Raw genomic sequence first — 18,091 nt, 5'->3', positions numbered from 1 at the left:
AGCTTCCAGTCCCTATCTAAGGTGGATGTCACCTCATTCTGCAAGAGACCCATTTGAGTAATAGAGCAAGTGCCGTGGACACGACATAAGCTCCCTGCTGAGATTCTCAGCCACAAATTCTGAAACTGTGCTGATTTTTTTCAAGGCATTAGTTAGCATACTTTTTAGGTGTCAACACAGAACACATTAAAAACACAGTTAAAAGAAAGGAAGCACATGAGAGGATTAAAGATGGTGGTGTGAGAGGAGAGACATTCAGGGTTGCGGGGGACAAATGCTACCCCACTGCCCCACGCTGTCAGAGAATTCAATTTATGAACAATGCATGGCCAGAGTGATATGCCAAGCAGCCCAAGACCCCTGAATAGATTTTAGTCGGGATTTCTGGGGTCAGAGAAAGGCCAAGAATGCCATTCCTACTTTAGGAAAAAGCCCATAAGCCAAGGGATATGGCCTCGTGTTTGTGACGAGCATAACGTGTGCAGAACAAAAGACAGCTGCCATCAAGCTTAGCTTGGGGTTTTTCCCCTATAAAAACAGATCTAAAGAGAGGATTAAAGATGGCGGCATGAGAGGAGAGACAGAGGCTTCCTCCTAAAACTGTATACAATTAGAAAATATAGTTGGTGCAACTAATCCTGAGAAAGCAACAGGAAAGAGGACGGTGTCAGACTGCACACACCTGGAGAAAAGAGCAGACCTCAGCGAACAGGGTAATGTACCGGAGCTGTGGCTCTGCGGGACCCAAGCCCCTCCCCGACCCCAGCTCACCAGCAGGAGGAAGAGAAATGGAGCAGAGAGGGACTGGACGGCCTGGGACTGCTGAATACCTAGCTCCGGAGATCTGCGCTGGGAGCACAAACCTACACTTCATGGTGCTTTCATCATACTCTTGTGATTACGGGGTTGGAAAGCTGGGACAGGCGGAGTTCCTGGGGAGACTGGGATTCTGGCCGCTTGTAGAAAGCAGGGATCCACATCCGGTTGCTCTGGGACAAAGCTTATACCTGTGTGCTTGGCCCACTGGTTCAGGCAGTGGAGAAGGCACAGTAGCTGGGAAGTGGGGAACAGCTCTTTCCTCCCCCCAGGCACCAGTACCGTACCCCTGCGACCCCTGACATTGCTTCAGGGGCTGAGCAGCTCCAACGTAGAGCTTCTGGACACTAGAGGGCGCCATATACAAATATGAAACGCCAAAGAAACCTGGTCCAGAGTAAAATTAATATAACTCTGGAGAAAGATTTAAATGACATAGACCTTGTGACTCTTCCTGAATGGGAGTTCAAAATAAAAATCATCAACATGCTAATGGAGGTAGGGAAAGATATCCAAGGACTCAGTAATGAATTCAGGTCAGAGATCCAATCGTTGTAGAGCACAATGGAGGGTATTAAAAGCAGGTTGGATATGGTGGTGGAGATGATAAATGAAATAGAAACTAGAGAAGAGGAATACAAAGAAGCTGAGGCACAGAGAAAAAAAAGGATCTCTAAGAATGAAAGAATATTGAGAGAACTGTGTGACCAATCCAAACGGAACAATATTCGCATTATAGGGATACCAGCAGAAGAAGAAAGAGAGAAAGGGATAGAAAGTGTCTTTGATGAGGTAGTTGCTGAAAACTTCCCTAATCTGGGGAAGGAGATAGTCTCTCAGGCCATGGAGATCCACAGATCTCCCAACACAAGGGACCCAAGGAAGACAACACCAAGACACATAGTAATTAAAATGGAAAAGATCAAGGATAAGGACAGACTGTTAAAAGCAGCCAGAGACAGAAATAAGATCACATACAAAGGAAAGCCCATCAGGCTAACATCAGACTTCTCAGCAGAAACCTTACAGGCCATAAGGGAGTGGCATGATGTATTTAATGCCACGAAGCAGAAGGGCCTGGAACCAAGACTACTTTATCTGGCAAGATTATCATTTAAATTTGAAGGAGGGATTAAACAATTTCCAGATAAGCAAAAGCTGAGAGAATTTACCTTCCACAAACCATCTTTACAGCCTATTTTGGAGGGACTGCTATAGATGGCAGTGTTCCTAAGGTTGAATAGCTGAAAACAAAGGTAATAAAACCACAGTAAAGAAAGTAGAACAGCTAATTACTAAGCAAATGAAAAATTAAATTAACTATCCCCAAAGTCAATCAAAGGATAGACAAAAAATACAGAATGATACCTACTATATAAAGAATAGAGGAGGAAGAAAAAGGAGGAGAAAAAGAAAAGAACCTTTAGAGTGTGTTTGTAACAGCATATTAAGTGAGTTAAATTAGACTCTTAGATAGTAAGGAAATTAACCATGAACCTTTGGTAACCACGAATCTAAAGCCTGCAATGTCAATAAGTACATACCTATTGATAATCACCCTAAATGTAAATGGACTGAATGCACCAATCAAGACATAGAGTCACTGAATTCATTAAAAAATGAGACCCATCTATATGCTGCCTGCAAGAGACTCACTTTAAACCCAAAGACATACACAGACAAAAAGTGAAGGGATGGAAAAAGATATTTCAAGCAACTAACAGAGAGAAAAAAGCAGGGGTTGCAGTACTTGTATCAGACAAAATAGACTTCAAAACACAGAAAGTAACAAGAGACAATGAAGGATATTACATAATGATAAAGGGGTCAATCCAAGAAGATAAAACCATTATAAATATCTATGCTCCCAAGACAGGAGCACCCACATATGTGAAATAAATACTAACAGAATTAAAAGGGGAAATAGAAAGCAATGCATTCATTCTAGGAGACTTCAACACTCCACTCACTCTGAAGGACAGATCAACCAGACAGAAGATAAGTAAGGAAACAGAGGCACTGAACAACACAATAGAACAGATGGACCTAACAGACATCTGCAGAACTCTACATGCAAAGCAACAGAATATACATTCTTCTCAAGTGCTTATGGAACATTTTCAAGAAAAGATTATATACTAGGCCACAAAAAGAGCCTCAGTAAATTAAAAAAGATTGAAATTGTACCAACCAGGTTCTCAGATCACAAACGTATGAAACTAGAAATAAATTATGCAAAGAAAATGAAAAATCCCACAAACACATGGAGGCTTCACAACATGCTCCTAAATAACCAATGGATCAATGAACAAATAAAAACAGAGATCAAGCAATATACGGAGACAAATGACAACAATAATTCAACAATGCAAAAATCTGTGGGACGCAGCCAAGGCTGTGCTAAGAGGAAAGTATATTGCAATACAGGCCTACCTCAAGAAAGAAGAACAATCCCATAAAAGCAGTCTAAACTCACAATTAATGAAACTAGAAAAAGAAGAACTAATGAGGCCCAAAGTCAGTAGAAGGAGGGACATAATAAAGATTAGAGCAGAAATAAATAAAATTGAGAAGAATAAAACAATAGAAAGAAGCAATGAAAGCAAGAGCTGGTTCTTTGAGAAAATAAACAAAATAGATAAAGCCCTAGCCAGACTTATCAAGAAAAAAAGAGTCTATACACATAAACAGAATCAGAAATGAGAACGGAAAAATCACTACGGACACCACAGAAATACAATTATTAGAGAATACTATGAAAAATTATATGCTAACAAACTGGATAACCTAAAAGAAATGGACAACTTTCTAGAAAAATACAACCTTCCAAGGCTGACCAAGGAAGAAACAGAAAATGTGAACAGACCAATTACCAGCAATGAAATAGAACTGGTAATCAAAAACCTACCTAAGAATAAAACCCCCTGGACCAGATGGCTTCACTGCTGAATTTTATCAAACATTTAGTGAAGACCTAATAACCATTCTCCTTAAAGTTTTCCAAAAAACAGAAGAAGAGGGAATACTTCCAAACTCATTTTATGAGGCTAGCATCACTCTAATACCAAAATCAGGCAAAGACACCACAAAAAAAGAAAATTACAGACCAATATCCCTGATGAACATAGATGCAAAAATACTCAACAAAATATTAGCAAACCGAATTCAAAAATACATCAAAAAGATCATCCATCATAATCAAGTAGGATTTATGCCAGGGATGCAAGGATGGTACAACGTTTGAAAATCCATCAACATCACCCAGCACATCAACAAAACGAAGGACAAAAATCACATAATCATCTCCATAGATGCTGAAAAAGCATTTGATAAAATTCAACATCCGTTCATGATAAAAACTCTCAACAAAACGGGTATAGAGGGCAAGTACCTCAACATAATAAAGGCCATATTTGACAAACCCACAGCCAACATTATACTTAACAGTGAGAAGCTGAAAGCTTTTCCTTTAAGATCAGGAACAAGATAAGGATGCCCACTCTTCCCACTTCTATTCAACATAGTACTGGAAGTCCTAGCCATGGCAATAAGACAACCCAAAGAAATAATAGGCATCCAGATTGGCAAGGAAGAAGTTAAACTGTCCTTGTTTGTAGATGACATGATATTGTACATAGAAAACCCTAAAGAATCCACTCCAAAACTATTAGATCTAATATCTCAATTCAGCAAAGTTGCAGGATACAAAATTAATACACAGAAATCTGTGGCATTCCTATACACTAACAATGAACTAGCAGAGAAGAAATCAGGAAAACAATTCCATTCACAATTGCATCAAAAAGAATAAAATACCTAGAAATAAACCTAACCAAGGAAGTGAAAGACCTATACTCTGAAAACAAGACACTCATGAGAGAAATTAAAGAAGACATCAATAAATGGAAACATCCCCTGCTCATGGATAGGAAGAATTAATATTGTCAAAATGGCCATCCTGCCTAAAGCAATCTATAGATTCAATGCAATGCTTATCAAAATACCAACAGCATTTTTCAACAAACTAGAGAAAATCATCCTAAAATTCATATGGAACCACAAAAGACCTTGAATAGCCAAAGCAATCCTGAGAAGGAAGAATAAAGCAGGGGGAATTACACTCCCCAACTTCAAGCTCTACTACAAAGCCACAGTAATCAAGACAATTTGGTACTGGCACAAGAACAGACCCATGGAACAGACTAGAGAGCCCTGATATAAACTCAACCATATATGGTCAATTAATATATGATAAAGGAGCCATGGACATACAATGGGGAAACAGCCTCTTCAACAGCTGGTGTTGGCAAAACTGGACAGCTACATGCAAGAGAATGAAACTGGATTATTGTTTAACCCCATACACAAAAGTAAACTCGAAATGGATTAAGGACTTGAATGTAAGTCATGAAACCATAAAACTCCTAGAAAATAACATAGGCAAACATCTCCTGAATATAAGCATGAGCAACTTCTTCCTGAACCCATCTCTTTGAGAAAGGGAAACAAAAGCAAAAATGAACTCATGGGACTACATCAAACTAAAAAGTTTTTGTATGGCAAAGGACATCATCAACAAAACAAAAAGGCATCCTACAGTATGGAAGAATATATTTGTAAATATATCTGACAAGGGGTTAACATCCAAAATATATAAAGAACTTACACACCTCTACACCCAAAAAGCAAATAACCCAATTAACAAATGGGCAGAGGATATGAAGAGACAGTTCTCCAAAGAAGAAATTCAGATAGCCAACAGACACATGAAAAGATGCTCCATATCACTAATCATCAGGGAAATGCAAATTAAAACCACAATGAAATATCAACTCACACAAGTAAGGATGGCCAGTATCGAGAAGACTAACAACAAATGCTGGTGAGCATGCAGAGAAAAGGGAACCCTCCTACACTGCTGGTGGGAATGTAAGCTAGTGCAACCATTGTGGAAAGCAATATGGAGGTTCCTCAAAAAACTGAAAATAGAAATACCATTTGACCCAGGAATCCCACTCCTTGGAATATACCCAAAGAATACAACTTCTCAGATTCAAAAAGACATATGCACCCCTATGTTTATTGCAGCACTTTTTACAATAGCCAAGATACGGAAGCAACCTAAGTGCCCATCAGTAGATGAATGGATAAAGAAGATGTGGTACATATATACAGTCGAATACTATTCAGCCATAAGAAAGAAACAAATCCTACCATTTGCAACAACATGGATGGAGCTGGAGGACATTATGCTCAGTGAAATAAGCCAGGCAGAGAAAGACAAATGCCAAATGATTTCCCTCATTTGTGGAGTATAACAATAAAGCAAAACTGAAGGAACAAAATGGTAGCCGACTCAGAGACTCCAAGAATGAACAACTAGTGGTTACCAAAGGGGAGGGGTGTGGGAGGGCGGGTGGGGAGGGAGGGAGAAGGGGACTGAGGGGTATTGTGTTTAGGACACATGGTGTGGGAGATCACGGGGAGAACAGTGTAGCACAGAGAAGGGACTTAGTGGATCTCTGGCAACTTGCTGCACTGATGGACAGTGACTGCATTGGGGTATGGGGTGGGGACTAGATAATATGGGTAAATGTAGTAACCACATTGCTTTTTCATGTGAAACCTTCATTAAGAGTGTATATCAATCATACCTTAATAAAAAATTAAAAAAAAAAAGAAAGGAAGCGTATATATAAATGTGCAGACTTTCAGAAAAAGACCCAGGAAGCTGTTAACAGTGGTGGCAAAGCTTGCTCCCTGTGTGAAGAGACTGTGTCCTTTTGTACTCTCGAATTTATATTATGGATCCATGCAGAAAAATTAAAGTTGTATAAAAAAAGCAATATCTATTTATTCCAGGAATAAATAGGAACCCCGTATTATATAATAGGTAAGTTCACAGAAATAAAATCAGGACTCATCAGAGCAAAGGCTAATCAAATGGCCCCCGTTTACTGTTGTCTGGGGAATCTCTGGTGTCTTATCCAGGTCGTCGGGGGAGGGTGGGGAGGAAACATCCTAATTCCTAGGTAGGAAATGGGGGCCCGGAACCCTTGTGACGTCATTTGTAGGTCAGGAAAATGGGACCACCGCTGACTCATGATTTCCGAGCCACTATTTAATGACAGAAATCCCACTGTCCCCCAGGACAGAGGCAGCCCAGACTTGGCCTCATTCACACGCAGAGAAAGTGGCCAGTGGCCAGAGGCCAGTGCCTGACAGGAGCTGGGGATGGGAGGGCACTGGGGGTGTGGATGGCTTAAAGGGAGCCTGCGTTCGTTCGATGGAGAGTAAGGACAATGTCACAATTCTGTCTTGTGGCAGGACACCTGTGGTATCTCCAGCATGCTGCCCAGCAAGAGGAGCACTAGGAGGAGCCGAGTGGAGGCTGTCCAAGCCCAGAAAGGCAGGCTTCTAATCCATTAAGGCCGGCACTTCAACGGCCTCTGGGGCGCTCCAGGTCAAAACCCCCAACATCCACCTGCCCCATCCACTTAGTACTGCTGTTAGCAGATGCTGGCTGCCTCGGCTCCCAGGACACAGCCGGTGCTCTGGGTCATTCCATCCCCCTTAGGAAGGTCAAGGCTTTCGGAGAAGTGCGCTAAAATGACTAACAGACCCTGGGACAGATTGCCGGGCTCCAGACTGCCTCTCCTCGCAAGCTGTGTGACCCTCTGTGCGTCATTTCTTCTGTAAAACACAGATAATAGTAATAATACCTAATAATACCTACCTAGAAGGGTTGTTGGGCAGTTAAATGAGAAAATCCACTCGAAGTATTTAACAATGGCACAGTAAGTGCTCAATGCATGTGAAGCCTCAGAGCCTTTTTTCCCGCAGCCCAATCCCCCTCAGTCTGCTTAACAGGGGAAATGGAAGTTCACGGCCAGCGAGGATCCCGTGTGCTTCACCAGGCTCCTGCGGCTTCGGTGTGGGAAGCCGCGGGAGAGAGCAGCCGAAGACTCGGATGCAGGGTGCAGTCTGCAGGCGTCCAGGCGGGCCCGGGCGGTGGGGTTCGGGAAGTACAGGCGAAGTCGCGCCGGGCGGGGGCGGGGGAGGGGGCGGGACCCGGGGGCCGGGCCTGGACAAAAGCGGCGGGCGCGCGGTGGGGGCCTGTTCCCGGCGCGCCGGGCCCGCGTGCAGGTGCCGCTCGGAGGTGCCCAGCCGCGCCGCCGCGCCCTCGGGCGCGCGGAGCCCCGTCCCCGCTCCCCTTCCGCCAGCCTCCGCGGCGCCCCGCCCTCTTGCTTCCCAGGACCTCGGGAGGCGCCCGGGAGCAAGTTGAAGCTGGTGTTCCAGCCGGCCGCCTGCCAGACCGCAGAAACCGCCGCCGTTCGCGGCCAGGACCCCGGGCCTCGCCCTTCGCGGCCCGTGAACTCTGACCCACCGGTCCGACCGCCGGCTGTGCGCCGCCCGCGGGGGAAGTCGCGTCCCGCCGGCCCCGGGTCCCCTCAGGTCCCGGCCACCGCCCTCCTAGCCTCTCCCGGGTTGTTCCCCACGAGCTCCCTAACTCCCGTCTGGGCCCTAGACCGCACCAACGGCTGTCCCTGCGCCCTCCGTCTGCGTGCGGGGGGTCTCGGCCCCGGCCTGCGGAGAGGCCGCCGACCCGCCTGGCTCCCTGCGCACGGAGGGCCTTGGGGCTTCCCTGCGGTTTGGGCCAATGGCACCAGACGCACCCTGGGGGCGCAGGGCCCTGGAGTTGGCGTACCTGTTTCCCATCAGTACGGACGAAGCGTAACTTAGCTTTCTAACCCTTCTCTCCAAAGGGAAATAAGGACCTGACCCAGGGAGTGTCTCCCCTGCTCGGGTCTTGGGGCGTCGCGCCGGGCTTTCGAACATCGAGCCTCAGCAGCGGCGGGTGGCCTTCGGGAAACCCCAAACGAGCTTTTACTTCAGTGACGATCTGTGCACACACGTGCTAACACCGGCGGGGCGGCCCGGGATGGCGGGTGCAGGGCCGAGCAGCGCAGCGCGCGTCCCGGAGGCTGACACCCTCGTACAGTCACAGGCGGGGGAGGAGAGCCCGAACACGCAAGGCTCCTGGTCGGTACCCCACGGCCCTCTCTCTGCCCCTCTGCCCCACTGTCTCCCGTCCCCTTTGTATATCTTGGAGGCTAGGTTGTCAGAAACATTTTTAATTCGGCCAAAACAAAACGCGAATTTTTGTGCTAAGCCCACACGCCTGCTCATCCGGGACTCGTCAGGCCAACGGAGACTGCAGGACGCGAGGTTCGGGCCTTTCCACTCTTTCAGGCCACCAACCCATCCCTGGAACTGGGGGCTGGCCTTTGCGGATGGCTCCAGCTCAAGCGTGTTTCTGCTTTTGCTCTCCAGAAGCCCTTTGTTTCCACTGCTCAGCACCCACCCTTCACCCCGGGTTCCTTGGTGGGTCCTCCCCTACTCACACGCTCCCCTAGGGGACCGTCTAGGCTCCACAAGCCCAACCCCCTGGCCCTGCTGTGGCCGAAGGCGCCTTAGGGCAGCGGGAGCTGTTGTGCCTCAGAGCAACGCGGCAGCTCTGGCCACTTCAGGAAATAAAGGGCGTCTCTGTATAGGGGCTCAGGCCTGGCTGCGGTGGCCTCCCGCGCAGTTCGTGAATTGCTCTCTGGCTTCTGAGGTGTCCCAGGCGTGACATGCAGAGGCCTCCCACCTTGCTCAGCTTGCTAACGTTGCTGAGGGTATTTCCCCCCATGGGAGGAGCGGGGTGAGGTATCAAGTGAAACAAGGTAACTGGTGGAGCTGAGCGGTGGAGGTTAGGACGGGGTGCCTGGGGAGAGCGGTAAAGCTATCAGGTCACAGCGCAGGGCTCCGAGGTATCCCTGAGAAGAGGCAGCAGGAGGCTTGGGCTGGGGGGTCTCGGGCAGGCACTGACCAGGAGGCACTCGCGGCTTTGCCAGGCAGGCAGCGCTGAAGGGAGGCCAACTGAGGGCACTGGCGATGGGGGAGATGCCAGTGAGTACTTGTGGGTAAGGGGACAGGCAGCGCCAACTGGAAGCACAGTGAGGGTGCTGGGGGCGGGGGAGGGGAGGGGAGTTAAGTGGGCGAACTGGTCACGTGAGATCCAAGTTCTCACCGAGCCCAGGCTGACATTTATGCTGTGAAAAGTTGAAGGTTTTTTGTTCCTATGAAGGCTTTTAAAATAGTTTTAGGAAACAAAACATGTATGAATTAACTATTATGAGCTTTCTTTTGATGTCTATTTTCAGTCCAGAAGCATGTCTCACTTTACAAAAAGTAAAATCCCAAGTTAGAAGGCATAGGGGGTGGTGGGGTACAACACTAATTCATCTTAGTTTGACAAGATGACTCACTGGAGTTTCCTTCGAGACAGGAGGCATTCAGAGGTGCATAGTTCAGATAAACTAAAACAATATAGAGCAAGTTTCAGTTACCTCTTTCAGTGAGACAGAGGGATCCACTTAGCTAACCAAAAGGACATCTGTAGAAAGATGCATTCCTGATTTTTAACTATGAGGGAGAGCAGTATAAAAACAGGAATGTCAGCTTGGCATTTTCCAAGTCAGTGACAGAAAGACATCACACATATGATTAAGACTGGAAATTAGGGGATCATTTAGGGGACAAATACAACCACAATCTGTTGACCTGCAGTAAATGAAGTACCTATTGACTGAATGTAATCAGAGAAACAATACTGCATGTGGGTGTTTTTATGGGAGCACTACAACTTGGGGGCCTACAAAATGGCAGAGTGGCTCAAGTTTGGGCTTGGCCACACGTCCACTGGCTCTACATGGGGGGGGGGGCCAAGGAAACAGAACCACAGGCAGCTGAGTCCTGCCCAGCAAGAAAGTTTCAGACAGCATTAGCGCATCAGAATTACAGTGAAACGAAAAATAAAAATGTGCTAACTTCAGGCCCCCTGAACATGAATCTCCTAGGGAGGGACCTGGGCACGTGTGTGTCCAAGAGCCTCTGCAGGTGGTTGTGATTGGCCATGGGGGGCTGGGCCCCACAAAGCTTGGGCTCCAAAGGGAGGGTCCATCTGCATCTCACCCTGGCATCAAGAGAGGAAACACTGAAAGGGCTGTTTTTATATGTAAAAACTCTGCAAAATCTCACGAGGTAAGACAGCCTTCCCGTGGTTACCCTTTACCAGAGAGAAAGTGCAGGTTCTCCCACCTGCCCCGAACGCCATATGGAACCTGCCCCTGGGGCCAGTGCACAGGGCTGTCACCCAGAGCAAAGGCAGTCGCTGGTGCCAAGGTGTGTTCCTGAGTTCATGAGCCTTCTCCTTAGGGCCTCCCAGAAGCACTGGGTGGAGGATGCTCTGCAAAAGCAGGTGGGGACTGAACTGGGAGATGAGAGCACGTCAGTGATGATTAAATGGGAAGTAGGAGAGCTGCCTAAACGGCTCTGCACTCTGGGCTCTGTGAAGGTGAAGACACCTTACTGGATCTTAAAGGTTCTCTGACCCACTGTCAACTGGATTTAAGACATAGCAACCATGAAGCTCTTACTTCCTCGGATGTAAAAAATGATCTTTGAGGCAGGCTGTGGTCCCATTTTTTTTGGATTTTATAGACCAGTAAATGTCAAATAAAACTTTTGGGAGTTGACATATGGTTATCAACTTTTATATCAAGGACAATTAAAAGGATTAAAACTATGATATACTATCATCATCATAAAAAAGAGTACTATTTTAATATCACAAAGGGAGGATAACTTCAGAATTTAAAAAACACATATTCAACTTTAAAAACATCCCTAAACTGTCCTTGGCTTTCTCATTTTCTGTGGACTGATGAAAAGTTTATCACCAACTCATCCGTGCAAACTAAGGCTCCTTTGCTTTGAACACTTAGGGGCAGGCACCTACTTACAGATACTGTTAATTTACTTGAGGAAGTGGCTTTAAGGGGACCATGAGGATCTTAAGTGCCTGTCTCTCAGGATCTTGCCTCAGTTTCCAGTTTCAATAACTGTTGAGTGTGAACAACCAGAAACTCCATTGCTTTAAAGAGAAGTAAAAAAGACAGATTGTGGTAAATAGTATCAGGGAAACTTGAAGCTGGAAGCTTTCTTAGTAATGATCTCATCCCTGTGGTTTTCAAGCTAGAGCTCCATAGAGTCACAGCGGTGGTGTGTGAACCAACAGATCTCCCTTTCAGTTGTTGAAAATAATTGTGTTTCCAATTAAGACAGAGTTCAATTGCTTAAAAAAAGGGCGAACACCACTGATACAGCTCATCACAAATTTAAAGGGGAAACTGAGGCTGAGAAAAGCCCCCTGGGACTTGCTGGGGCCCCTATTTAACAGGCAGAATGCGGCACACCCCCAGGGGGGTGGAGTAGGGTTATTACTGTCACTCCTTCATTGTGTCTGTCCCCAGATTCATCAAGGTTGAACCAAACATTCCCATTGCTCCACTGCAGGGAAGTGAACACTTTCTCTTTAGGAACGTTCTGACTGGCTCCTTTCCATCTTGGACGCTGTCCTCTGCTTGGCACACTACTTCTGCATGATATTAATGACAAATATTTCACTGACAATGGTTCAAAACTAATTTTTAAACTTCAGGTCCATATTTTTTATCCTATTTTGACTATCTCTGTTTAAAATCTCTTTAATAGTATTTCATTATATTTGAGGAGTATAGAACTAATATTTGTATGAATATCATTTTATGATTCTACGGTCATGTCTATGTAAAAATGTGGAAAGGTATTTTATTTAATGAAAGATACATTTTTACTAAAATGACTGAACTCTACTGTCTGGTCTATAAACTGCGATGAAGAGACATCTACTTGCTATCCGAGCTCCTTGCACAGCTGACCACACAGCAGGCTACCAACATGTATATGTATGTCAAGCCTGCACAGACTGCACCACACGATGACTGCAGCGAGGATCTCATCAGTGGTGAAACACAGCATTTTCTAGGTCTGGACACAACTCAGCTCCAAGTAGCAAAAAAAAAAGAATAACTATATGAAAATTGTGATTTTCAAACTATGGTTTCTAATCATTAATGGGTCATGAAATCAATTTAGTGGGTTATGAGAGCATGAAAACACACACACAAAAGCCGAAAGAGTAACAGAAGATGAAATGTCAAGGCATGTTGCATGCTGTATGGGTACTGTTTCATAAACATGTTATTTCAATCATGTATTAACACCTATGCACTGGGCCATGATACCAAATGTACCTCACAGCCTTCAACATCGCTCTAGAGAGAAATGTACTTGGCCCTGGTGGCATGCTGCCACGGCTGCATACTCTCAAGGCCCTCTCCCCTGGGCACCGTTCCCTGGCTTACTGCTCTTTTCTGGACACACCTTCAGCTCCAGTGAGCTCAACTGAGGGAAGCTGCCATGGTGCCTCTGACTGTGGGGTGAATACAGGCCTCAGGTCCCTGCCCCCATGCTAGGCATGACACCAGGGGCTTTCAGATGCAATTCTTACCAGCTACAGCTTCCTGACTCTTCCCGGTGGCCATGCTCACCTGCACACCCTGAGCTCCTGGCACAGAACACACAGGGGCTGAGGGGATGCTTCCAAAGGAATGAATTCAACAGTGAACACACTCCATTGGTTATAAACCATATACATTAAATCCAATAAAATATAAAAGTTCCAAATAAAACAAAATGTCTACTCATTTCTTCACACTTAATACAAAATTACTATACAAAGCTTTATTTATATTGATTAAATTATAATAGTTGTATAAAAAATTGAGGCATTGGCGTCCTGTGGTTAATGATAGTAACTATATTCCTTCAACATCCTATCTCATATAAAGTGATACAACACTGACCTTTTGATTCTGAGCAGTACGAACTTACTATTTTAACAAACACATATATTCAGTGCTAGTTATTATTTCCACTTAAAATAATTTAATAGTGCATGATACTGAGGGAAGAAGAAAATAGTTAACAATAATTTTCCAAGTGCTAGTAAGAAACACATCAATGTGCCCCTGATCTGGGGGCAAGGTTAATGTGCCTGTGTAATGGGATCTGGGGAACTGAACCCCAGAATTAACTGAATCCATTTATTTTGAATTGAAAAGACACTCATCATCTTCCATATTAGAATACAGCTGCATGCCAGGGCATGAGACTTACCTAAGGCCACACAAAGACATAGTAAGAGAGATGCCCCCGGTCTCCAACAAACCTATGATCTTTTCTACTTCATAACAGGCTTATACTATAATAAATCACATCTTTTAAAAGATCAAATCAGTTATCAATGAAAACAAATACATGATAATGTTTTAGACATTAAAAAAACCCCTAGGATAAGAGTTTAATTAAAATGTATATTAACAACTGTGTTCAAAAAAACCTAAGTAATGTGGAAATCACCTACTTGTTATTTATATTTACTCCTGGGTATTAGTTGTGCTTTCACCTGTATCACTGGAGTTAAATTTCTTCCACAAAAATTTCTCATTTGATTTCCAAAGAGAGGTTTCCAGGTCCTCTTTCTTTTTGGATGATGCAGCAAAGGGCACTTTTTCACACAGAGTCTCGATCGTGGCCAAGTCGGTGAGCTTCCTAAGACGGTCGTCATTCTGCTCATCCAAGATGTCCCAGAAATCTCTCGGTCTCCGTTTTGCCTTCTCCATGGGTCCTGAGAAAACTTTCCTTGGCAGGAGTGCAGGACTGTTGCCCTGACTTTTAAAGAGGTCGTCGAGAATAGAGGTGTCACCAAGTAACCCTACCACAGAAGTGTTTTCTAACACCACATTTTCTATCTTTCTGTTCTCCACACTGTAAAGGGGTTCTGTTGGAACGCCCATTCCTGTGAGGTCCTGTTGGTCGGTCTCGGTATATTCTAGGCCTTCTAATACATATGACTCAGACGTACTGTTGAGGGAACAGGGTGCTACAGTCTCTCTGGCTGTTTGGCTGTTCTTCCCATTGTCAGTCCCTAGGGTAGAGTTTATAGGTAATTTCTTAGTTTTGGCATCATTGGAAAGTACCTCCTCTGTACAGGAACCACGATTTTGAAACTTAATTGATTTTCCTTTATATATTTTTGGGCTGCAAATTTGAGAAATGTTTTTGGTAGAATCTTTAAATGACAAAGCTTCAGAATCTGACAGCCTTTCTTTTATAAGAGATTCTCTTTTTTTAGACTTTTTCCTGACTGTCTTTCCCTTGTCACAGGCAGATTTAATGAGTTCTGGAGCAGAATCCACAAAAAATTCTTTTACCTCTGGATACTGAGAAGCATAAAAGTCTCTTAGCATTTTCTGTCGTTCTTCTGATGTGGCATTAGCTATATGTTTAGCAAATTCCTTTATAGGAGACAAATTAAAATAAGAAGCCATTTCTTCAAATTGTTTTCTGAAGATTTAATGAACAAAACCAGTGGTTATTTTTATTACATTTTATTCTTAAGAACTTGTCATCAGTGATATGAAATGCAGAGACAAAGCAATGTCATCTTTTCATTTAATGTATATTAGCTTAGTTCTATAATGAAAATGAATTTTATGCTACCTGAGTGTGACCTCTTTTCTTACACTACTGAAAAAATATTTTAGCCCATGAAATTACCAGTTTTTTAGGTTATACAGATTTATACTATTGGGCATTTCCTGGCACCTGTGGGATCCCAGGATGCTCTCCACCAGTCAGCCAATTCATGACTGACATGAGAATCATGACTTACATAATCTACATTTGAAAATCTATATGGCATTCAAGTACCATGAAATAAAACTGCCTCAAAATGATCTTAATAGCAAAGAGAAAATTCTGAAAAATTAAGTAGAAACTTCCAAGGAAGTGGCTGAAGATCATGAGGGGTCCATCAGCCAACTTCAGAAATTTGAAATTTATCCTGCACCTGCCAGAGAACATTTAAGGGTAAATAATGATCTATTTGTAATGACTGTAAGTAAGAGCTTTAAAGCCATGACTATTTTGCCTCCAGAGCAGGAGCAAGAAGTTGGTGCATCGCCTTTGACCTTCAGCAGCGATCCGCACGGCATGCTTATGACTCTCTGGGGCTTCAGATGGCTGCGCTGGCGTCTAGGCACCAGCACACCGGCCCTGTAACTGTTCCAAGTCCAGATATTATCTAATGCTGATCAACAGCTCCTCTCACTGCCAGGAGAATATTTAATAACACAGATACAAGCTTCCAAATTTCTGTCCTGAAAACAGCCAATGTTCTTGTTGGAAAGCAACAGGCATGTTCTTAAAAGGTTCCAGTTTTCACTCCACATGAAGCAATGAGGTGTTATTATTTTATTGATCATCTCCAAATCCATTTTCATGGCCTTTTCAGTAAGTATTTGTGCTGTGAAGATTACGTTACTGGCAAGGTTACAGGCTGTGGTCTTTTACTTATCCAGGACTAGTGGTGTCTCAGCGGCTGTCCAAGTCCTGCCACCTCGGTGGTGCTGAGCTTACCCACGACCCTGCGGCCTGTGCCCTCTGGGAGGAGCTGCTTCCGACAGACTTTATCTATGTTACGCATGTTCATTTGGCCTTGCTGCTGCTCTTGATGGGCTGAGTTACAATTATGATTCATTTCATTTTTTGCCTTTTATATTGCTTTAAAGGAATTTTCTTTGGACACCTAAAGAACTGCAAGGTACAACCAGTGGACAAAAACCACCTGGTGTGGAAACTAGCAAACTGGAGTAGATACTCATAGCCTCTCAGAGGAGGGCAAAGAAAGGGAAACCGAAGTTGGGTACCACCCGGCAAGCGCGTCAGGTGTCACAGGTACAGCTCATTTCCCTGCTCTGTGCCCGAGGGACTGAGGGAGAAGAGGCGGGACAGTTAAGCTGGCATCCCCACCTATGCTTCCCGAGGTGAGGAGGCCGAGGGCTTCACTCAGGGCCTGCAGGCTGCAGCCTGACACAGATTCCCCATCCCATAACGCAGGGTGGTTAGCAGAGACAGGGGGTCAGCAGTCCCCCACTGCTCCCCAGGTCAGATGCTGGCATTCCAGTAGCAGACCCCCTTTACCTGCTCACCTACGCGAGACATTTGTTCCCTAGGCTAGGCAGAGAAAGGAGGAAGACTGGCAAAATGAATCATTGTTTATACTTGCATTCTATGGAAAGGGTCCAGAGGCATAAAGACACTGTGCTCCTCAAAGATGGGTAAGATGTATATGGTCAGCCTCCTGGCAAAATGACTGCCCACAGTCAGTTGCCCAATTTGCCCCAAATTGCTATGAATCTGTGAGGACATGTGTTGCCCCAGCAGTGTGGGGTGCTCACCTCTGGGCACTGGCTCACCTTTCTGAGCCACGCCTCACCTGGGCACCTGAGATGCTGAGGGACCAGCCCTGCCTGGGCAGCTAAGGGGCCAGTTGCTGGGAGCTGCCAAACTCCGGAGGGAAGAGACAGCAACACACAGCCCCCACTTCCCAGGCTCTGTCTGCAATGGGCGGGCATCAGGACCCATCCGGCCCTGCCTCCCATCCCTGCTGCCCCAGGCACTAGGCCCTGGTTACCTATATCCACCTGCCTCTCACCCCCTCCTAGTTTCTACGTCCCTGAGCTAATCTAATACCCTGTCCTTCTGGCCCACTCCTTGGGGATCCTGGAGCCAGGCTGTGATCTACCAGCGCCCGTGTCCCCTCTGTCCCTTCATGCTGCTGCCTCCTCCCGTGCAGACCTGGCAGGTCCCGGCTCTTCTACCTCACACCCTGAAACCTCAGGGTTCATGCTTCACACTGCTGCACCTGAACCAGTGTTCTTTTAAAAATGCCTCCCCTCTTTGAGGTCTGTGCTCGCCGGCTAAGCCACTCTCTCCCCTATGCTGTTAACTGACTCTTGGTTGCTTCCCACTAGTGACAGGACACTCCCCATCCTGGGTCAATGTTGCTTCCTTTCCCACTGCCATCACTCTTGAAAACATGTGGCTGTCCCACCCAACTCCTGGCCCACCCATTTCTTCACCTCCCCTCCAAAGACTCAATTCCCAGGGCATGAACGCCGCTGTCAGTGCCTTACTAGCACAGACTCCAGATCCCTGAATTCAGTCCTTACGCTCCAGTTCAACTGCTCAGTCACCCCCTTGACAGCACAGCCTAGAATATACTGTTGGCTTCCGCAAGTCCTCCTGCTCTTCGGCCCTGTCTCAACTGCCAGCCTCCCCTGGGCCAGCCTTGGTTCAGCTTTAGCCGCTCCTTCCCACATACCGTTCAGCCTCCTTGCTCCCTCCCTTCTAACCCCTGGGAGAACCCGGATGCCTCCCTCTCCTGTGTGCATGCGGTGACGGAGGCCGAGTGGGGTCTGCAGAACCGCAGACAGTCCTGCTG

The 18,091-nt window shown here is 45.6% G+C and overlaps 1 protein-coding gene across 11 annotated transcripts in view; it reads right to left on the bottom strand.

Annotated features, from left to right (window-relative positions):
• ERCC6L2 (ERCC excision repair 6 like 2) overlaps nucleotides 1–18,091 on the bottom strand; it is a 216,916-nt gene that overhangs the window by 37,107 nt on the left and 161,718 nt on the right. For 6 of the 11 annotated variants that reach the window (XM_036991135.2, XM_036991134.2, XM_036991133.2 and 3 more), the window contains one exon: nucleotides 13,664–15,150. The exons of the other annotated variants lie outside the window; for them this stretch is intronic. In XM_036991135.2, the coding sequence (XP_036847030.2) occupies nucleotides 14,181–15,150 (970 nt within the window). In that variant the 3' untranslated portion in view covers nucleotides 13,664–14,180. Of the gene's footprint in view, nucleotides 1–13,663; nucleotides 15,151–18,091 lie in introns of those variants that run through there. 11 annotated transcript variants of the gene reach the window in all.

Source organism: Manis javanica, chromosome 2 (genome assembly GCF_040802235.1).
Source record: "Manis javanica isolate MJ-LG chromosome 2, MJ_LKY, whole genome shotgun sequence".
Classification (NCBI taxonomy): Eukaryota; Metazoa; Chordata; class Mammalia; order Pholidota; family Manidae; genus Manis; species Manis javanica.
Note: the sequence above shows the minus strand (reverse complement) of the source record. Positions and strands in the feature narration are given on the sequence as shown.